This window comes from Pseudophryne corroboree, chromosome 6 (genome assembly GCF_028390025.1).
Source record: "Pseudophryne corroboree isolate aPseCor3 chromosome 6, aPseCor3.hap2, whole genome shotgun sequence".
In the NCBI taxonomy this organism is placed as follows: Eukaryota; Metazoa; Chordata; class Amphibia; order Anura; family Myobatrachidae; genus Pseudophryne; species Pseudophryne corroboree.
In genome coordinates this window covers 180,143,711-180,166,786 of record NC_086449.1, presented here as the reverse complement: position 1 = coordinate 180,166,786, position 23,076 = coordinate 180,143,711, and the positions used below count along the sequence as shown (strand labels likewise).

The following is a 23,076-nucleotide window of genomic DNA, read 5'->3' as shown; positions in this document are numbered from 1 at the left end:
ACACTTGCTCCAATGTTCAGCAGAGTGGGAGATTGTGAATTGCATTTGGAAACCCCCCTATAGAAATCCTGCATTTGCTCCTGGTCACTGCAACACAACTGAGAGGGTGAGGGTCTCTGTGCAAACTGAGGGACAAAGGCTGATCATCTTTATATATCAGCAATTACAATCCTACTACTACAATCCAATGAATGCTGTTTCAATATGTCTTGCAAAAGACTGTTACAAAAAAGTATCCTCCACACTGTTTTTGGCAGCATATTTTGCATGTGTCACCTGAACAATTTGCCTTTATAACACCAATTTGAACAATAACACCATACTGCAGAATTAGTTGACTATCATTGTACCAGAAAATTTAGAAACACAGAGCAATTCTGGAGGATGACACCACTCCTGATTGGTTGCTATGAGCAACATCCCTAGTTCTAAAAAAAAAACCTCACACCTTAGTAAATTTACCCCATAGATTTAATTTTGGATGTGAATAAAGTGGCAAAGCCAAAGGCAGAGAGTGAAGAGGGGAGATGAGGTGGGGGTGGGCAGAGGAGAGAGTTGACAGTGGAAAAGTGGCGCCGGGGATAGAAGACTGGGAGGAGATGAGGTTCTTGAAGGATGACTATTTAGTGAGGGAAAAGGCAGCACCGAAGGATGAACGCATAATTTTGAAATGGAGGAAGTCTGCTTTGCAGCGTGATTTCCTCCACTGTCACTCGATAGTACGTGAGCACTTTGCAGATATCTGCTGCATTTGGTGTGCCAGGGTTGAGATCTAGATCTGCGAGGATGAGTAGTGGTCGGTGGAGCAACAGAGTCAAGAGCAGAAGTAAGGGATGCATTATATAGGGTAGTGGCTTTATCAGGGTATGAAAGAGAAGAGGAGAAAGAAGTGAGTCGAATAAGGAAGGATAGGGATGTGGTGACAATAACCTCAATGTTATGCTTAGTGATGGTGGCTTTAGGAGATATAGAAACAGAGAGATAAGTTAAAAGAGAGCAGGTGGTAGTCAGAGGGGGGAAATGGGGAGTTGGAGAAATCAGAAATATAACAATGGTGAGTGAAGACCAGATCAAGTGAGCTCCAATTCACATGTGAGGGTGAGGAGGTCCTTTAGGAGAGACCAAGCGATGATGTGAGGATAAGGAGTTTAGAGGCAGGGGATTTTGTGGGAATATAGATTAGGATGCTGAAATACCTAAAATAATGGAGGGAATGTCAGAAGAGAGGAAGAAGCCAGGAAGCAAAGTTGTCAAGGAATTTGGAGGGAATGCCAGGGGGATGGTAAATGACAGCTACTAGAAGATTAACAGGTTGGAAGAGGCATATAGCATGGATCTCAAATGTAGAGAATGTAAGGGACAGTTCTGGGATTTATGAGTTGGTAGGAGTAGCTAGAGAGTTAAGGGACCCCAACACCACCACGGTAACCCCCGGGTTTGGTGTGTGTGTGATAAGGTGAGGCCCCCAGCAGAGAGAACAGTGGGAGAAGTAGTGTCAGAGGGAGTAATCTAGGTATTAGTAATGGCTAGGAGATGCAGGGAGTTGGAGATGAAAAGGTCATGGGTGGGGACCAGATTGTTACAAACAGATCTGGCATTCCAGAGGGCACAGGATAGGGGGTATGAGTTTGTAGGAGAGATGGGAATGAGATTATCAGGGTTGCTGTAGTGTTGAGGTGGGATTAATTTGGAAGGCAGGGAAACAGATGGTGTAGAGATGCTGCTGGCTCCTGAGCGAGGAAGGGAAACTGCAGAATTTGGTCACGAAGGGAGTACAGTGTGATACTGGTGAAGGTGAGATGACAGGGAGAGGAGGTGAAAGGGAAGCAGAGGAGAGGATGGAAGACACAGAAGAGGAGAATGGAGGAGATGTAGTACACTAGGAGAGAAGGTTAGTGGTGGAGAAAATAAAAGATTAGGTAGACAAGGAGTGTTGGGGGATGTTGTTGTCAGTGTAGATATCGTGTGGATGAGGTAACTTGGGGTGGAAAATGTTAAATAGGAGTGGTGGCTGAATGAGAGACAGAGCAGTAGAATTGCATAAATGCAGGTGATATATGTGAGTGTTCAACAGCAGTTATTTAGTTTCAAGGGAAAAGTTTAGATAGTTGCAGAAATTTAATTTTAAGATAGATTGTGTTGGAAATGAGAGGACAGGAAAAAAACAACAACAACATATGCCCCAAGGTACCAACCAACCAGCTCCTAACTGTCATGTACCTGGCTGGGTTTGATAAATGACAGTTATGAGCTGTTTGGTTGGTACTTTTCTCTCTCCAAGCTTTTATACATATGCCACATTGATTGTAGCAGTTAGACAGATGTAGTGCTTGATGGTATGGACAGAAGCTGCTGTATTATGGACAGAACTGTGTCAGTAATAAGAAAGGTGTTTCAACACAGGTGATTGTAATTATAACTCAAGAATTTTGTCCCTTCTGGAATGGGTCATGGTGGAGGAATGGATTGTGTTCATTAAATTTAGCCCAATGATTTATATTAGATTTAAACTAATAGTTTAATAATGCCTGGGTACTGTTTATAGCTCCACCTAATTGAAAGACAACTATTCTATAAAATGTACTTATACTGAAACAAAGACAACTTAAACAACCTTAAAATAAATATAGAAAACTAAAATCTATAATGTATCTTGTCACATGCAAAAATAGCAACAGCCTCTGTGCTACTTACACACTGGGACAGGACTTGGGAGAACTGTGTGTGTGTGTGTGTGTGTGTGTGTGTGTGTGTGTGTGTTTGTATCTCTCTCTAGACCCTCACTAGATAAGTTACACAGGACTCAGACACCCAGGTGTGGAGAGAACTGTAAGTGACACATGGATTCCACCCTGTGTCACAGCTCTCTCCACCCTCCTATCTCTACTCTGGTTGGGAAGCTTGGTCGATAGTTCATGAAATCTGATACTCCTGTGTCTCTGCCTGCAGTGCATACTGTCCAGCTACCATTCTGGCTGTCTGGTTCTGCTGTTGCATATGTGGGAAAGCTACTGACAGTAGCGGATCTTGCTACAGGCACACAGGATTTTTGCCCGGGGAGTCACCTTCCGGGGGGCGCCGCCGCCCTGGCAAGATCTGCTACTGGTGGTGCTCCCCGCTGCTGTGCGGTGCTGTGCTGTCACTGCTGTGCGCAATGACATCATCGCGCACCGCACGCCATTGTGGGACCGGCACATAGACGCTAGGGGTCATAATTGATCTCTAGTGTCTATGCTGTGCTATGGGAGAGACGTCATAATGTCTCTCTCATAGATCCGAGGATCGGCGCCGGTGGCCGGAGACGGAGGTCAGCAGCGGTCAGGAATCAGGAGCGGGGATGGTATTAATTAATTAATTTATTTTGTATTTATTTTTTTGTAAGCGGTACAACTCTACTGGGGGCACAACTCTACTGGGGGCAATACTACTGGGGCACAAACCAGGACACAACTCTACTACTGGGGGCACAAACGGGGTCACAACTCTACTGGGGGCACAAACGGGGGCACAACTCTACAGGGGGCATAACTGACCATGCCCCTTTATGAAGCCACGCCCCTATAGTCGCCCAGGGCGCCACAAGGGCTAGAACCGGCCCTGGCTAGTGATTTCAGTGTGGTCTGGCCGGGGAGCCCCCTGACAGAGGGGGGCCCGGGATACAGTGTGCCCTGCATCCCCCCCTTAATCTGGCTGTGCATTCACCTATAGCATGTTCAAGGGTGCATCTGGCCTTGGTGAACTCAAAGTATTTTTATCATCACTGAAAGGTGGAAAGAAAAGTGCTTGATTATTTGTAAGAACGATGTACTTCAAGCATGTCCTGGTAATGCTGCTTTATACAGCATTTAAACTTGTAATAAAGGCGCTTGATTAACTGGAAAAGATGTACCCTTGAGTTTCCCTCTCTGTGTGATTGACAGTGACTGACGAGTTGCTGACAGCTCATCATTGGTTAGTAGACATTATCAACAGCATGCACAGTGCATTGTTAATCATATTTCCCCCAGTTTCTCCCCTCCCAAATCAGATTTTACCTTGTTGTAGTTATTTTGAGCAACTGTAAAATTTTTGGAAGCTCCAGTAGTCTCAATGCCCGGAGGAACCGCAGTCCTAGTTGAGAATAAGAATTGTGTTAGCTTTATAGTATTCATATAACTAAACACAATCCAAACATCAAGGATGTTTAATCAGTTAAGATAGAGTTTATATGTCCTTTATGCTTCGTACATATGTAAAAAATTGGTGGCTAAGGATATGAAAACAGCAAATAACTACATGGATATTTCAAATGTTCCATTCTCTTCTCATTGAATTATAGTGTATCCGGAAAGTATTCACAGAGCTTAACTTTTTCCACATTTTGTTATGTTACAGCCTTATTCCAAACTGGAATAAATTCATTTTTTCCCCTCAACATTCTATTCACAATACCCCATAATGACGTAAAAAAAGTTTTTTTATAATTTTTGCAAATTTATTAAAAATAAAAACTAAGAAATCACATGTACCTAAGTATTCACAGCCTTTGCCCAATACTTTGTTGATGCACCTTTGGCAGCGATTACAGTATCAAGTCTTTTTAAATATGATGCCAGAAGCTTAGCACACCTATCCTTGGGCAGTTTCGGCCATTCCTCTTTGCAGCACCTCTCAAGCTCCATCAGGTTGGATGAGAAGCGTCAGTACACGGCCATTTTCAGATCTCTCCAGAGATGTTCAATCGATTGAAGTCTGGGCTCTGACTGGGCCACTCAAGGACATTCACAGAGTTGTCCTGAAGTCACTCCTTTGATATCTTGGCTGTGTGCTTAGGGTCGTTGTCCTGCTGAAAGATGAACTGTCACCCCAGTCTGAGGTCAAGAGAGCTCTGGAGCAGGTTTTCATCCAGGATGTCTCTGTACATTTCTGCATTCATCTTTCCCTCTATCCTGACTAGTCTCCCAGTTCCTGCCACCAAAAAAGCTGCCACCACCATGCTTCACTGTGGGGATGGTATTGGCCTGCTGATGAGCGGTGCCTGGTTTCCTCCAAAGATGACGCCTGGCATTCATGCCAAAGAGTTCAATCTTTGTCTCATCAGACCAGAGAATTTTGTTTCTCATGGTCTAAGAAGCCTTCAGGTGCATTTTGGCAAACTCCAAGCGGGCTGTCATGTGCTTTTGTCTGGCCTCTCTACCATACAGGCCTGATTGGTGGATTGCTGCAGAGATGGCTGTCCTTCTGGAAGGTTATCCTCTCTCCACAGAGGAATGCTATAGCTCTGACAGAGTGACCATCGGGTTCTTGGTCACCTCCCTGACTAGGGCCCTTTTCCCCCAATCGCTCAGTTTAGACGGCTGGCCAGCTCTAGGAAGAGTCCTGGTGGTTCCGAACTTCTTTCATTTACGGATGATGGAGGCTACTGTGCTCATTGGGACCTTTAAAGCAGAAGATATTTTTCTGTACCCTTCACCAGATTTGTGCCTCGAGACAATCCTGTCTCGGTGGTCTACAGACAATTCCTTTGACTTCATGCTTGGTTTGTGCTCACATATGCACTGTCAAATCTGACGAGGAAATGTTGCTGAAGCAAATTGATAAAGCGGCAGGAGCAGGCGACGTAATAGTGATGGGAGATTTTAACTATCCGGAGATAAATTGGACAAACGATTCATGCGATACTGCTAGGGGTAATATGTTTTTAAACACACTAAAGGATAATTACTTACTTCAACTAATCGTGGAACCAACTAGGTACAACGCAATATTAGACCTGTTATTGACAAATAATGGGGATTTGATCTCAAATATTATAGTAGGGGAGCCCATAGGAAACAGCGACCACAATATGGTCACATTCAATATCAATTTTCATAAGCAGTCCTATATAGGTTCAATTAGGACTCTGAACTTCAACAAATCCAACTTTGACATGATGAGAGAAGCTTTAAGGGACACTGAAAGGGAAATTTTGTTTCAAGGAAAAAACACTACGGAGAAATGGGAGGCGTTAAAATCACTGCTCGATGAGATTACTCGTAAATTTATTCCCATGGGCAGCAAACAAAGGACCAAAAACTCCAAACCAAAGTGGCTTAATAAAAATATTAAGGAATTAATGGGCAGAAAAAGGCGAGCATTCAGAAAATACAAATCAGACGGAAGGCGGAGGGGAGTGGTATAAAAGATAGATAGTGTCTAGTTAGATAGACACCATGTGTTAGACAGACATTAGGTTGACAGGGTCAAAAGGTCGACATGAAAATGGTCGACATAAAAAAGGTAGACACCATGTTTTTTGCATTTTTGTGGTTTGTGTGGATAATTTTGTCATCTGGAACCCCCAATTGTAGAAAGGCATACCCTCGTTGGGCTCGCTTCGCTCGACACGCTCCGGGCTCGCCACAAGGTTTATAACCAACTCTATGCTGACATGGATAGAAAAGTTATGAAATAGTCCAAAAACATGTTAAATATAAAAAAAAAAATTGTCTATCTCTTTCATGTCGACCTTCTGACCCTGTCGACCTTTTGTACTGTCTACCTTTTTCATGTCAACCTTTTGACCCCGTCGACCTAATGTCTGTCTAACATATGGTGTCTATCTATTGACTGTCTAACTAGACACTGTCTATCTATCAACCAGATACCAAGGCGGAGTCATTCCAGTACTATAAGGTTTGCAACAAAATATGCAAAAAAGAAATAAGAACGGCTAAAGTAGAAACTGAAAAGCTAGTAGCAAAGGAAAGTAAATCAATCCCCCCAACTTTTTAAAAATATATCAGCAGCAAAAGATTAAAGAAGGAGAGTATAGGCCCTTTAAAGGACAAACTGGGAGACTTAATAAAAAAACGATAACGACATAGCGGATACATTAAACATTAAACAAGTTTTTCTCATTGGTATTTACAATAGAGGACCAGATGCATGAACTAACACCCAACCCCAATAAGGATAATGTCCCACTGCTTAGTGCTTATTTAAGTGAGGAGGAAGCCTGTGACCGATTGAAAAAAAATAAGATTAATAAGTCACCTGGTCCAGATGGTATTCATCCAAGGGTTCTCATAGAGCTACACTCCGAATTAGTAAGACCTCTATTTTTAATCTTCAATGATTCACTTACATCAGGTTCCCAAAGACTGGCGTATAGCGGAAGTAGTGCCAATCTTCAAAAAGTGAAGTAAAGCTGAACCAGGCAATTATAGACCAGTTAGTCTTACATCTATAGTGGGAAAGTCCTAGAAAGAATTCTGAGGGATAGTGTACAGAAGATCCTTGAAGCCAAAAAGATTATTATTAGGAACCAACAGGGATTTGTGAAGGATAGATCATGTTAAACAAACTTACTAGGCTTTTATGAAACAGTTAATGTGAACCTTGATCAGGATAAGGCGGTGGATGTAATATTTTTAGACTTTGCTAAAGCTTTTGACACAGTGACTTATCATGAGACATGAGACTTATCTATAAGTTAAATGAACTAGGGCTAGGGAGCACAATATGCACTTGGGTTAGTAAATGGTTAGATAATAGGGAGCAGCGCGTTGTGGTAAATAGAACATTTTCAAATTGGACTGAAGTTCAATTAGCTACTTACCATGGTGACTACTATACTATAACACTATACTACTATACTATACCATCCCGCAATGCACAGACAAGCTAAATAAGAAAACAGCACATTTCAATATTTACAGCAACATATGTCTGCTTTAAAAGTTAACTGATTGATGGGGGAAAATAAAAGTGTTTAAAACCTTCCATTTAATCTAAACAAAAAAAAAAAACATTTTAAAATACTTTTCAGGACACATTTACCTGAAGTCTTGCATTATTTTCAGACATTTATAGATTAAACAGCATGCTTAAAAAAATATCATCAGCTTTGGAGGTGTGAGGAAAAACAAGTGAATGACTGTATGCCAGGTTTTGCATCTTTTGTGAGCGGTTATGGATCAATGGGTCGACAGTCAGAAGGTTGACAATGTCTAGGTCAACACCAAATAGTCGACATGCACAAGGTCAACAAGGGCAAAAGGTCAGCAGGTCGACATGGAAATAGTTAACACACGAAAAGGTTGACATGCGTTTTTTAATGATTTTTGGGTGTCAACATGTTCCTTTCAGCACGTGGACCTCCAATCAGCATATCGCTTCGCTCGCCTTGCTTCGGGCAAGGTTACTATTTCCAATTGTAGTCCATGTGGATGGTAAAGTATGAAAAAGTCCTGAAAATGGAGAAAAAAAATCCAAAATATCCCACGTCAACCTTTTCAAGTGTCGACCATTGACATGTCGACCCTTTTGACTATGTTGACCATATGCATGTCAGCCATTTGGTGTTGACCATTGTTAACCTATCATCCGGATGCCATTATGGATTACGTGTGAGGGCTATGTAGAGGTATGGCAGAGCGTGATGAAAAACAGTTGTGGGGCATGAGAAATGTATATACAACACTGGCGTTTCTATCACTACAACCTGCCCATTATGCTGCCCCTTTGGTACTGGGCAGAGAATCTTGTAACTTCACTGGGATGGAAAGAATGATAAAACTTGTTTGCCTTAAAAAAAACATGTGAAAATTGAAACAAACAACCTACCGAGCCAATTTTTCCTTAAATAGACTGAAATAAACACAGGAGTTATGGTGAAGAAATCCACAATCGAAGTCAGCTCCAACCAGAATTTCAGTTTATCATCAGCAGCAATAAACTGCAAGACATAAAATACATTCCCTCTCATATCACACAGCGTTATGCCTGAGCCATCCATGCTACACTTTTCTTTTCTTTTTTTTGCAATTAAGATTTATATTGATCTTGGTTATTTAATGATAACACATTTTGCAAGAATGCAGTCAATATAAAATTAATTTTCAAAATGTCCAATCAATTTTCAAGCTGCGTACAACACTGAAAGTTTGTAATTAAGTTCTTTGATTTTTTTATACAGCAATAAAGAAAACATTTCACTAACATACATCAGTCTTTTAAAACCTCATTTAAAATGAGCTGTGAGTGGTATCTGTACAGAGAAAGAACAATATGAGAAGCTATGACGATTATTATCAGTGGTACAGTATCCTGGCATTAAATTGAAAGCTCAGCTCCTATGCTTGGAATGCAGATAAGTAGAGTTATACAGTATGTCTTTTAAGAATTGAATTTTATCTTATAAGTTTATATTTTTGTTGCTAAATATAATAAGGGATTTACTTTTTGCACATTCAGCTGCTTGGATATAGTAATGGCCTTGCCATGATGCAGTCATTTCCTATGAAAATGGAAAACAAGATTTATTGTAAGAACTTACCGTTGTTAAATCTCTTTCTGCGAGGTACACTGGGATCCACAGGGAATGGCATTGGGGTGTAGAGTAGGATCTTGATCAGAGGCACCAACATGCTCAAAGCTTTGACCTTCTTCCCAGAATGCATAGCGCCGCCTCCTCTATAACCCCGCCTCCGTGCACAGGAGCTCAGTTTTTGTTAACCAGCCAAATGCAGTAGCAGGCAAAAGAGACGACAATCATTAGTAGCCACATACACCACATTCTCACGACAGTAGAAAGTGTCAGCGGCTAATGCCATACCAACCCAAAGAAGCTAAATGCGTCAGGGTGGGCGCCCTGTGGAGCCCAGTGTACCTCGCAGAAAGAGATTTAACAACGGTAAGTTCTTACCATAAATCTCGTTTTCTGCTGCGGGGTACACTGGGCTCCACAGGGAATGACATTGGGGATGTCCTAAAGCAGTTCCTTATGGGAGGGGACGCACTGTTAGCAGGCACAAGAACCCGGCATCCAAAGGAAGCATCCTGGGAGGCGGAAGTATCGAAGGCACAGAACCTTATGAACGTGTTCCCGGAGGACCACATAGCCGACTTGCACAATTGTTCAAGAATAGCACCATGGCGGGCCGCCCAAGAAGGTCCAACCGACTGAGTAGAATGGGCCTTTATGGTAGCAGGAGCTGGAAAGCCAGCCTGTACATAAGCATGTGCAATCACCATTCTAATCCATCTGGCCAGAGCCTGCTTGTGAGCAGGCCAGCCACGTTTGTGAAACCCAAACAGAACAAAGACAGAATCCGACTTCCTGATGGAGGCAGTTCTCTTCACGTAGATATGGAGAGCCCGTACCACATCCAAAGACCTCTCTTTGGAAGACAAGTCAGGAGAGGCAAAGGCCGGAACCACGATCTCCTGATTAAGGTGGAAAGAAGACACCACCTTCGGTAAATACCCGGGACGTGTTCTAAATGTAGGGATGTGCCCTGTGTCCCAGGGCACATCAGAGGTGCAGTCCCTGGCTGTGGACAGCGCTGGGGCAGCTTGTCTGTCCCCAGCGCTGGGTGTGCAGCAGCGGCGGGTGTCTAGTGCAGGGATCAGACGTTTCCCTGCACCAGACTGTCGGCGGCGACGGGCAGCGGCACGGCGGCGTTTTAAACTTGGCGCCAATCTGGCCGCCAATGAAAAGCACCGCCCGCGGGATTTTAAATCCGGCACCGTCCGCCAGCCAATCGCGGCTCGCCGGCCAATCGGAGACAGGCGCGGCGAGCCAATCGGCGCTCGCTGCGTCATAGGCCCCGCCCCGGCATCTGACGTCAAACGCCGGGCGGGAGCCGAACAGAGAAGAAGCCGCGCCTAAGAGCGGCGAAGATACGGGCGGCGCGAGGAAGAAGAGGACGTCGAGATGGAAGGTCCTGAGGCCGCGGAAGAGGCGAGAAGATGACCGGCTCCTGAGAGAAGATGTCCAGCGGCGGCTGGACTCGGAGAGGCGACATCGGCGCCGCTGGCCAGGACGGGCCAGCGGCAGAAGAGTGAAGGTTAGTGCCGGAGAGGCCACCAGGGATGGGAAGGAAGAGAGCTGACGAAGCTCCCCCCTGGTGCCTCTCCCACCGGGTCAGGTAGGCCCTTCTCAGGTGCCCCTGAACCCTCTCTCTCCTCCCTAGACCACCGGGTGTTCGGGCATTAGGCCCGTGGGCACTTATAGTCGGGCCTCGGCCCGTGGCGCAAGTTAGGCGGGCACTAGGCCCGTGGGCAAGATCAGGCACTAGGCCTGTGGAGCATTAGAGGGCATTAGGCCCTAGTTCATTTTGGCTTAGGGTTATAAGGTGACCCTGGGTACTAGGCCCAGGTCACCCAATGGGTGACAAGTTAGGCGGGCGCTAGGCCCGTGGGTAATGTCGGGCCTCGGGCCCGTGCGCAAATAGGGGGCAATAGGCCCAGGCAAGAAGAGGTACCCCCGAAGGTGGATACGGGTGGCACTGGGCACTAGGTCCAGTCCATCCCAAGGGGTATAGGTAGGCAGGCTCCCTGGCCTGAGCCCCACATAAGAGAGGATATAGGAGGTGGGTAGGCTGTACGGCGTTCACCCCCCCCAGAGTAGGGTTTTAAAGGAACGGCACCGTTGATTCTGTACTCTGATGATGTTATGTGTGATGTTACCGTGCAGGGCAAAGTGTAAGTTTGTTAAGTCTGTGTTTAGTTTTGTTGCACCACACCCACAGAGCTAGTTTGAGGGCTCTGCTGTTGTAGTTAGTATAAGGGTTTTACATTAGGTTAGAGTTAGGCCCTGCACGGCTGTTTCTCTCTTTGCCTCCTTATAGGGACCTGTAAGTGGAGAAGATCAGAGTACAAGACGTAGGACGGTGAGTAACATCTGTCTGTGTGTTCCTTCTGTGTTGTCCCTATCTATCTCCCTTCCTTCAGGGCGAACGGTGAGCCTTGCACACCGGTGCAAGGTAGAATTTCCACCTGGTGCGAGAGTGCCAATAGGTGAAATTCGGGCTCTGAGGCGTACGCCTGGGATGACCCTCACCTAGCCCGAAAGCGCTATTTTCCTCGGTTCCGGAGGGCGTTTCGGTCCACAGTCAGGAGGACGGCACTCAGCAATCTCCTTTCTCCTAGGTCGTCGTGTCCGGGTCCGACTGAAGATTTTCCAGGTCCGTTGAAGGTTCCGGTACCTGAAGGTGAGAGAGTGCGGCGCCTGGTAAGTGGTGAACCTACACCTGCACGGCCGCAGGCACTACACGCACCGCCACCCTCTTACATAAGAACCGCCCGATCACGGTGAAAAATCAGATAAGGTGACCTGCAAGACAAGGCACCCAAATCCAACACACGTCTAGCAGAGGCAATAGCCAGCAGAAACAATACCTTAAGAGAAAGCCACTTAAGGTCTGCAGATTCAAGAGGCTCAAACGGAGACCCTAGCAATGCCTCCAGTACCACCGACAGATCCCAAGGAGCCACAGGCGGGACATAAGGAGGTTGAATCCGCAACACACCCTGAGTGAACGTATGCACATCAGGTAAGGTCGCAATTTTTCTCTGGAACCAAACCGACAAGGCAGAAATATGAACCTTGATGGAGGCCAGACGAAGGCCGAAGTCCAGGCCCTGTTGTAGAAAGGCCAAAAGTTTGGCCGTACTAAACTTGTAAGCGTCATAATTGCTAGATGCGCACCAAGCAAAGTAAGAATTCCAGACCCTATGCTAAATCCGAGTAGAAGCCGGTTTCCGGGCCTTCAACATGGTTTGAATGACCGCCTCAGAAAATCCTTTAGCGCTCAAGACGGAAGCTTCAAGAGCCACGCTGTCAAAGCCAATCGGGCTAAATCCTGATATACACAGGGGCCCTGAATGAGGATATCTGGGCGCTGCGGAAGTAGAAGGAGCCGCACTATCGATAAACCCTGAAGGTCTGAGAACCAATGCCTTCTAGGCCACGCTGTAGCGATCAGAAGTAGGATTCCTCTTTCTTGCTTGAACTTCCTTATTACTCAGGGCAGAAGTGACACCGGAGGGAACACGTATGGCAGACGAAAGTTCCATGGAATTGCCAATGTGTCCACGAACGCTGCTTGAGGATACCTTTTCCTTGCTACGAAGACCGGAACCTAGTGATTGTGTCGAGATGCCATCAGGTCCACATCTGGAAGGCCCCACTTGTCCACGAGGAGTTGAAACACTTCTGGATGGAGGCTCCACTCTCCGGCGTGTACGTCCTGATGACTGAGAAAGTCCGCTTCCCAATTAGGACCCCCGGAATGAACACTGCCAATATTGCTGGCAGATGGCGCTCCGCCCACTGAGGAATCCGTGATACTACCCTCAATGCCATGCGGCTTCGAGCGCTGCCTTGATGATTGATGTACGTCACCGTGGAGGCGTTGTCTGACTGTACTTGAACAGGTCTGTTCTGTATTAAATGCTGGGCAAAGTCCAATGAGTTGAACACCGCCCGCAATTCCAGAATGTTTATTGGGAGGAGAGACTCCTCCTTGGTCCACCGACCCTGAAGGGAGTGTTGCTCCAACACCGCGCCCCAACCTCTCAGACTGGCATCCATCATCAGAAGGACCCAGTTGGAGATCCAGAAGGGACGACCTCTGCTCAATCGTTGGTCCTGAAGCCACCATCTCAGTGACAGACGGACCTCCGGAGACAAGGAGATCATTTGAGACCTAATCCAGTGAGGCAGGCCGTCCCACTTGGCAAGAATCAGCTTCTGCAGAGGTCAGGAATGGAATTGAGCGTACTCCACCATGTCGAAAGCCGACACCATGAGACCTAGCACTTGCATTGCCGAATGTATCGACACTTGCGGACGAGTTAGGAAGCATCGAATCCTGTCCTGAAGCTTCAGGACTTTCTCCTGAGACAAGCACAACCGCTGGTTGTGAGTGTCCACCAACGCCCCCAGGTGCACCATGCTCTGAGCAGGGACCAGGGAAGATTTCTTCCAGTTGATGAGCCACCCGTGGGCTTGCAGAAACCGGATAGTCAGATCCAGATGGCGTAGGAGAATTTCTGGGGAATTTGCCAGGATCAACAAGTTGTCCAGGTACGGTAGGATCCTGACCCCTTGAAGGCGGAGTACAGCCGTCATTATCGCCATGACTTTGGTGAAGACTCACAGAGACGTGGTCAAACCAAAAGGTAACGCCCGAAACTGGTAATGGAGGTTGCCAACCGCAAACCTCAGGTACTGCTGATGCGACACTGCAATAGAAATATGCAGGTAAGCATCCTGTATGTCCAGGGAAACCATATAATTCCCAGGTTCCAAGGTCAGAAAAATAGAGCGAAGAGTTTCCATATGAAACTTGGAGACCCTCACAAATTTGTTCAATGACTTGAGGTTGAGAATGGGCCGGGATGACCCATTCGGTTTCGGGACTAGGAACAGCGGTGAATAGTACCCCTTGCCTCTCTGAGCCAGAGGCACCTGTACTACCACTCCTGTGTCCAGGAGGGACTGTACCACTGAATGAAGAGTTTTTGCCTTCACCTGATCCGAAGGGACATCTGTCAGGCAAAATCGATGAGGGGGATGATTCTTGAAGGATACGGCGTAACCTCGAGTGACGACTTCCCGTGCCCAGGCATCGGAAGTGGTCTTCAACCATTCCTGAGTATACCCTAGAAGTCGGCCCCCCACCCTGGGATCCCCCAGAGGGAGGCCCACCCCATCATGCGCCAGGCTTGTCAGTTTTGGAAGCAGGCTGACGGGCAGCCCAGGCCCGTTTAGGTTTGGGTTTATTGAGTTTAGAAGTGCGAACCTGTTTCGGGTACGCCTGACCTTTTGTTTTCCCTGAAGGACAAAAGGATCGAAATGGAGTACTCTTAGCCTTCGGCACCGAAGGAGCAGTACTATGTAGACATGCTGTTTTAGCAGAAGCTAAGTCAGCCACTATCTTGTTGAGGTCTTCTCCGAAAAGAATGTCTCCCTTAAAAGAGAGTACCTCCAGCCAGTATTTACCCTGCACAGAAATAATATAACCCACCCGAATCTAACTCTCTCTGCACATGTTATATCTGCCCCCCCCTGCAGTGCACATGGTTTTGCCCATTAGCTAACAAATTTGCTGCTGCGATCATATCTGAATTAGGCCCATTGTGCTAGCTCCTTCCACAGGGTTTCTGCCATGACAGGGTAACTTTCCTCACTCCTGCCGGGGCCGCAGTCTGGGTGTGGTATGTCGACATGAGGGTTTTTTCTCTCGTTTTCTCTGTACAGTGACTGGGAACCCCAATTAGTTCACTGTGTCCCATCGCATGTCTCGCTTCGCTCGCCATGCTTCAGGCAAAGTGGCTCGCTGTGCTCGGCACAGGTTACTATTCCCAGTTGTAGTCCACATGGATCGTTAAATATGAAAAATTAAAAAAAAAGAAAAACAATTGTGAAAAACTCATGTCGACATTTTGGCCTGTCGACGTAGAACATGTCGACCTAGAGACCCTGTCGACCTAGAAACCCTTTCGACCAAGTTACTGTCGACTAATAGTGGTCGACCTAGACATTGTCGACCTAAGTGTGGTCGACCTAGAGACCGGATACCCCGCAGTCTATAGGCAGTATATCATGTACGTGGGTAACACTCTGTTGACAGGAGTTACTACAACCTGCTCTGCCTGGACAGAGCCTAGGAGACCCACCAATACTAATGCATTGCTGCAACTAACATTGGACCTCATTCCGAGTTGATCGCACGAAGCAACTTTTTGCTGCTTGTGCGATCAACTTGACGCCGCCTATGGGGGAGTGTATTTTAGCATAGCAGGGCTGCAATCGCTTGTGCAGCCCTGCTATGTTAAAAAAGTTTCCTGCAAAACAAGACCAGGGTCAGACTTACTTACCATGTGCGACGGATCCAGCGACGAAGGTCCCGGGATTGACGTCAGACATCCGCCCTCCAAACGCCTGGACACGCCTGTGTTCGCCTCACCACGCTTGGAAAACGGTCAGTTGACGCACGGAACGCCTCCCACCAGTCAGTCTTCTTGCGATCGCTGCTGCGATCACTCTTTCCGCTGGCGGCGTCACTGCGCAATGCGTCCGTCGCACATGCGCAGTTCCGACCCATTCGCACCGCTGCGACATACTGCAGTGTGCGAACGGTTCGGAATGACCCCCATTGTGTACTTAAGTTAACTTATGCATTACACCCAAAACTGAATGTGAGATTTCAGGGGAATCAGCCTGCAACTGACTTTTGTGAAGGGAAAGTCTACAAATGGAGAAAAAAGTTGTTTGAGATTAATGGTTTCAAGGAAAGAAGCAGCTGATTTCAGAAGGGATATTCCAAACAGCTACAGTAAAAAGGAACTATCACAAAAACAAATAAAGGGTTTACAAGGGCACCCCCCTACATCACCGCTCTTTACAGTTTTTTAATTTATTTATATGAGGCTGCAAAAAGTCTCTGTACTGTTGTGCAGGGAAAAATAACAGTGATACACAAGCAGTTAAGTGTAAAAAAGACAAACAAAATGTAGAATAGGCCTACAGCACTCATCACTGGAGATCAGATCGCCCCTGCTAATTATGTATCCAGCTCGCTGTTATTTGCAGCAGTGGATACTTACAGTAACTACTGCAGCAATTCAGCTCCGAAAAACAGCTGTCCCCGTGATCTCTAACACTGCCACTGAAGTGAGGGCATGAATAAGAGAATTGTTAGCCTCAATAGCGAGCAAAAGTCAGGTTCTAGGTAGTGATGGGCACCGGAAATTTTTCGGGTTTTGTGTTTTGGTTTTGAATTCGGTTCCGCGGCCGTGTTTTGGATTCGGACGCGTTTTGGCAAAACCTCCCTGAAATTTTTTTGTCGGATTCGGGTGTGTTTTGGATTCGGGTGTTTTTTTACAAAAAACCCTCAAAAACAGCTTAAATCATAGAATTTGGGGGTCATTTTGATCCCATAGTATTATTAACCTCAATAACCATAATTTACACTCATTTTCAGTCTATTCTGAACACCTCACACCTCACAATATTATTTTTAGTCCTAAAATTTTCACCGAGGTCGCTGGATGGCTAAGCTAAGCGACACAAGTGGCCGACACAAACACCTGGCCCATCTAGGAGTGGCACTGCAGTGTCAGGCAGGATGGCACTTCAAAAAAATAGTCCCCAAACAGCACATGATGCAAAGAAAAAAAGAGGCGCACCAAGGTCGCTGTGTGACTAAGCTAAGCGACACAAGTGGCCGACACAAACACCTGGCCCATCTAGGAGTGGCACTGCAGTGTCAGACAGGATGGCACTTCAAAAAAATAGTCCCCAAACAGCACATGATGCAAAGAAAAAAAGAGGCGCACCAAGGTCGCTGTGTGACTAAGCTAAGCGTCACAAGTGGCCGACACAAACACCTGGCCCATCTAGGAGTGTCACTGCAGTGTCAGGCAGGATGGCACTTCAAAAAAATTGTCCCCAAACAGCACATGATGCAAAGAAAAATGAAAGAAAAAAGAGGTGCAAGATGGAATTGTCCTTGGGCCCTCCCACCCACCCTTATGTTGTATAAACAGGACATGCACACTTTAACGAACCCATCATTTCAGCGACAGGGTCTGCCACACGACTGTGACTGAAATGACTGGTTGGTTTGGGCCCCCACCAAAAAAGAAGCAATCAATCTCTCCTGCACAAACTGGCTCTACAGAGGCAAGATGTCCACCTCATCATCATCCTCCGATTCCTCACCCCTTTCACTGTGTACATCCCCCTCCTCACAGATTATTAATTCGTCCCCACTGGAATCCACCATCTCAGATCCCTGTGTACTTTCTGGAGGCAATTGCTGGTGAATGTCTCCACGGAGGAATGGATTATAATTCATTTTGATGAACATCATCTTCTCCACATTTTCTGGAAGTAACCTTGTACGCCGATTGCTGACAAGGTGAGCGGCTGCACTAAACACTCTTTCGGAGTACACACTGGAGGGAGGGCAACTTAGGTAGAATAAAGCCAGTTTGTGCAAGGGCCTCCAAATTGCCTCTTTTTCCTGCCAGTATACGTACGGACTGTCTGACGTGCCTACTTGGATGCGGTCACTCATATAATCCTCCACCATTCTTTCAATGGTGAGAGAATCATATGCAGTGACAGTAGACGACATGCCAGTAATCGTTGGCAGGTCCTTCAGTCCGGACCAGATGTCAGCACTCGCTCCAGACTGCCCTGCATCACCGCCAGCGGGTGGGCTCGGAATTCTTAGCCTTTTCCTCGCACCCCCAGTTGCGGGAGAATGTGAAGGAGGAGCTGTTGATGGGTCACGTTCCGCTTGACTTGACAATTTTCTCACCAGCAGGTCTTTGAACCTCTGCAGACTTGTGTCTGCCGGAAAGAGAGATACAACGTAGGTTTTAAATCTAGGATCGAGCACGGTGGCCAAAATGTAGTGCTCTGATTTCAACAGATTGACCACCCGTGAATCCTGGTTAAGCGAATTAAGGGCTCCATCCACAAGTCCCACATGCCTAGCGCAATCGCTCTGTTTTAGCTCCTCCTTCAATGTCTCCAGCTTCTTCTACAAAAGCCTGATGAGGGGAATGACCTGACTCAGGCTGGCAGTGTCTGAACTGACTTCACGTGTGGCAAGTTCAAAGGGTTGCAGAACCTTGCACAACGTTGAAATTATTCTCCACTGCGCTTGAGTCAGGTGCATTCCCCCTCCTTTGCCTATATCGTGGGCAGATGTATAGGCTTGAATGGCCTTTTGCTGCTCCTCCATCCTCTGAAGCATATAGAGGGTTGAATTCCACCTCGTTACCACCTCTTGCTTCAGATGATGGCAGGGCAGGTTCAGGAGTATTTGCTGGTGCTCCAGTCTTCGGCACGCGGTGGCTGAATGCCGAAAGTGGCCCGCAATTCTTCGGGCCACCGACAGCATCTCTTGCACGCCCCTGTCGTTTTTTAAATAATTCTGCACCACCAAATTCAATGTATGTGCAAAACATGGGACGTGCTGGAATTTGTCCAGATGTAATGCACGCACAATATTGCTGGCGTTGTCCGATGTCACAAATCCCCAGGAGAGTCCAATTGGGGTAAGCCATTCTGCGATGATGTTCCTCAGTTTCCGTAAGAGGTTGTCAGCTGTGTGCCTCTTATGGAAAGCGGTGATACAAAGCGTAGCCTGCCTAGGAACGAGTTGGCGTTTGCGAGATGCTGCTACTGGTGCCGCCGCTGCTGTTCTTGCTGCGGGAAGCAATACATCTACCCAGTGGGCTGTCAAAGTCATATAGTCCTGAGTCTGCCCTGCTCCACTTGTCCACATGTCCGTGGTTAAGTGGACATTGGGTACAACTGCATTTTTTAGGACACTGGTGACTCTTTTTCTGACGTCTGTGTACATTTTCGGTATCGCCTGCCTAGAGAAATGGAACCTAGATGGTATTTGGTACCGGGGACACAGTACCTCAAACAAGTCTCTAGTTGCCTCTGAATTAACGGTGGATACCGGAACCACGTTTCTCACCACCCAGGCTGACAAGACCTGAGTTATCCGCTTTGCAGCAGGATGACTGCTGTGATATTTCATCTTCCTCGCAAAGGACTGTTGGACAGTCAATTGCTTACTGGAAGTAGTACAAGTGGTCTTCCGACTTCCCCTCTGGGATGCCGATCCACTCCCAACAGCAACAACAGTAGTGCCAGCAACAGTAGGTGTTACACTCAAGGATGCATCGGAGGAATCCCAGGCAGGAGAGGACTCGTCAGACTTGCCAGTGACATGGCCTGCAGGACTATTGGCTTTCCTGTGTAAGGTGGAAATTGACACTGAGGGAGTTGGTGGTGTGGTTTGCAGGAGCTTGGTTACAAGAGGAAGGGATTTAGTGGTCAGTGGACTGCTTCCGCTGTCATCCAAAGTTTTTGAACTTGTCACTGACTTCTGATGAATGCGGACCAGGTGATGTATAAGGGAGGATGTTCCTAGGTGGTTAACGTCTTTACCCCTACTTATTACAGCTTGACAAAGGCAACACACGGCTTGACACCTGTTGTCCGCATTTGTGTTGAAATAATTCCACACCGAAGAGGTGATTTTTTTTGTATTTTGACCAGGCATGTCAATGGCCATATTCGTCCCACGGACAACAGGTGTCTCCCTGGGTGCCTGACTTAAACAAACCACCTCACCATCAGAATCCTCCTTGTCAATTTCCTCCCCAGCGCCAGCAACACCCATATCCTCATCCTGGTGTACTTCAACAGTGACATCTTCAATTTGACTATCAGGAACTGGACTGCGGGTGCTCCTTCCAGCACTTGCAGGGGGCGTGCAAATGGTGGAAGGCGCAAGCTCTTCCCGTCCAGTGTTGGGAAGGTCAGGCATCGCAACAGACACAATTGGACTCTCCTTGAGGATTTGTGATTTAGAAGAACGCACAGTTCTTTGCTGTGCTCTTGCCAGCTTAAGTCTTTTCATTTTTCTAGCGAGAGGATGAGTGCTTCCATCCTCATGTGAAGCTGAACCACTAGCCATGAACATAGGCCAGGGCTTCAGCCGTTCCTTGCCACTCCGTGTCGTAAATGGCATATTGGCATGTTTACGCTTCTCCTCAGACGCTTTTAATTTTGATTTTTGGGTCATTTTACTGAACTTTTGTTTTTTGGATTTTACATGCTCTCTACTATGACATTGGGCATCGGCCTTGGCAGACGACGTTGATGGCATTTCATCGTCTCGGCCATGACTAGTGGCAGCAGCTTCAGCACGAGGTGGAAGTGGATCTTAATCTTTCCCCATTATAACCTCCACATTTTTGTTCTCCATTTTTTAATGTGTGGAATTATATGCCAGTAATAGCAATGGCCTACTACTATATATACTGCGCACAACTGAAATGCACCACAGGTATGGATGGATAGTATAGTTGACGACACAGAGGTAAGTAGAGCAGTGGCCTTCCGTACCGTACTGCTATATATACTGGTGGTCACTGTCAGCAAACTGCAAAACTAAAATGCACCACAGGTATAGAATCTAGATGGATAGTATACAGGGCCGGTTCTTAGCTTTGTGGCGCCCCGGGCAAAATATAGGGGCGTGACTTCAAATGGGGGCGTGGTCACGACGCTGAAATAAAAAATTAAATAAATAAAAAGTATACTTACCATCCCCGTTCCTGATCCAGACCGCTGCAGACCCCCTCTGCCGGCGGCACCGCTCTTCTCCTCTCCTCTCTTCTCTTCGATCCATGGGAGAGACGTTATTACGTCTCTCCCATAGAACAGCATAGACACTAGAGGTCAATTATGACCCCTAGTGTCTGTGCCACTATGCTGTGCGGTGCGCGATGACGTCATCGCGCATCGCACAGCAAAGGTCCTCTACATGAAGGGAAACTAGACCGTAGCGTCTAGTTTCCCTTCATGGAGAGGACCTTTGCTGTGCGGTGCGCGATGACATCATCGCGCACCGCACAACTAAGGTCTTCTCAATGAAGGGAAACTAGACGCTACGCGTCTGGTTCCCTTCAAAGCAGGGGGGCACAGCAGGGCACTGCGGGGGGCACAGTGGCGGATCTTGCCCTGGTGCGGCGCCCTCCGGATGGCGCCGGCGCCCTCCGGATGGCGCCGGCGCCCTCCGGAAGGCGGCGCCCCGGGCAAAAGTACCGCTTGCCCGTGGCAAGAACCGCCACTGATAGTATACTTGACGACACAGAGGTAGGTAGAGCAGTGGCCTTCCGTACCGTACTGCTATATATACTGGTGGTCACTGTCAGCAAACTGCAAAACTAAAATGCACCACAGGTATAGAATCTAGATGGATAGTATACTTGACGACACAGAGGTAGGTAGAGCAGTGGCCTTCCGTACCGTACTGCTATATATACTGGTGGTCACTGTCAGCAAACTGCAAAACTAAAATGCACCACAGGTATAGAATCTAGATGGATAGTATACTTGACGACACAGAGGTAGGTAGAGCAGTGGCCTTCCGTACCGTATTGCTATATATACTGGTGGTCACTGTCAGCAAACTGCAAAACTAAAATGCACCACAGGTATAGAATCTAGATGGATAGTATACTTGATGACACAGAGGTAGGTAGAGCAGTGGCCTTCCGTACCATACTGCTATATATACTGGTGGTCACTGTCAGCAAACTGCAAAACTAAAATGCACCACAGGTATAAAATCTAGATGGATAGTATACTTGACGACACAGAGGTAGGTAGAGCAGTGGCCTTCCGTACCGTACTGCTATATATACTGGTGGTCACTGTCAGCAAAATGCAAAACTAAAATGCACCACAGGTATAGAATCTAGATGGATAGTATACTTGACGACACAGAGGTAGGTAGAGCAGTGGCCTTCCGTACCGTACTGCTATATATACTGGTGGTCACTGTCAGCAAACTGCAAAACTAAAATGCACCACAGGTATAGAATCTAGATGGATAGTATACTTGACGACACAGAGGTAGGTAGAGCAGTGGCCTTCCGTACCGTACTGCTATATATACTGGTGGTCACTGTCAGCAAAACTCTGCACTGTACTCCTCCTATATAATACTGCTGGTCCCCAGTCCCCACAATAAAGCAGTGTGAGCACAGATATATGCAGCACACTGAGCACAGATATGGAGCGTTTTTCAAACAGAGGACGGATAAAACTGGTGGTCACTGATCAGCAAAACTCTGCACTGTACTCCTCCTATATAATACAGCTGCTCCCCAGTCCCCACAATTAAGCAATAAGCACAAATATTTGCATCAACAAAATAAACGGAGAGGACGCCAGCCACGTCCTCTAACTAACATTTCCAATGCACGAGTGAAAATGGCGGCGACGCGCTGCTCCTTATATAGAATCCGAATCGCGCGAGAATCCGACAGCGGGATGATGACGTTCGGGCACGCTCGGATTAACCGAGCCATACGGGAGAATCAGAGTATGCCTCAGACCCGTGTAAAAATAAGATTTTAAACCTACCGGTAAATCTATTTCTCCTAGTCCGTAGAGGATGCTGGGGACTCCGTAAGGACCATGGGGTATAGACGGGCTCCGCAGGAGATAGGGCACCTAAAAAGAACTTTGACTATGGGTGTGCACTGGCTCCTCCCTCTATGGCCCTCCTCCAGACCTCAGTTAGAGAACTGTGCCCAGAGGAGATGGACAATACAAGGCAGGATTTAGAAATCCAAGGGCAAGATTCATACCAGCCCACACCAATCATACCATGTAACCTGGATCATACATAACCAGTTAACCGTATGAACAACCACAGTAACGGTCCAAGACCGATTTCAACTGTAACATAACCCTTATGTAAGCAACAACTA

The 23,076-nt window shown here is 46.8% G+C and overlaps 1 protein-coding gene across 7 annotated transcripts in view; it reads right to left on the bottom strand.

Moving 5' to 3' along the window:
• Positions 1-23,076, bottom strand: part of KCNU1 (potassium calcium-activated channel subfamily U member 1) — a 513,844-nt gene that overhangs the window by 427,291 nt on the left and 63,477 nt on the right. For all 7 annotated transcript variants that reach the window (XM_063925441.1, XM_063925446.1, XM_063925442.1 and 4 more), the window contains 2 exons: positions 8,590-8,701; positions 4,035-4,110 (listed from right to left, as the gene is read on the bottom strand). In XM_063925441.1, the coding sequence (XP_063781511.1) occupies positions 4,035-4,110; positions 8,590-8,701 (188 nt within the window). The remainder of the gene's footprint in view (positions 1-4,034; positions 4,111-8,589; positions 8,702-23,076) is intronic.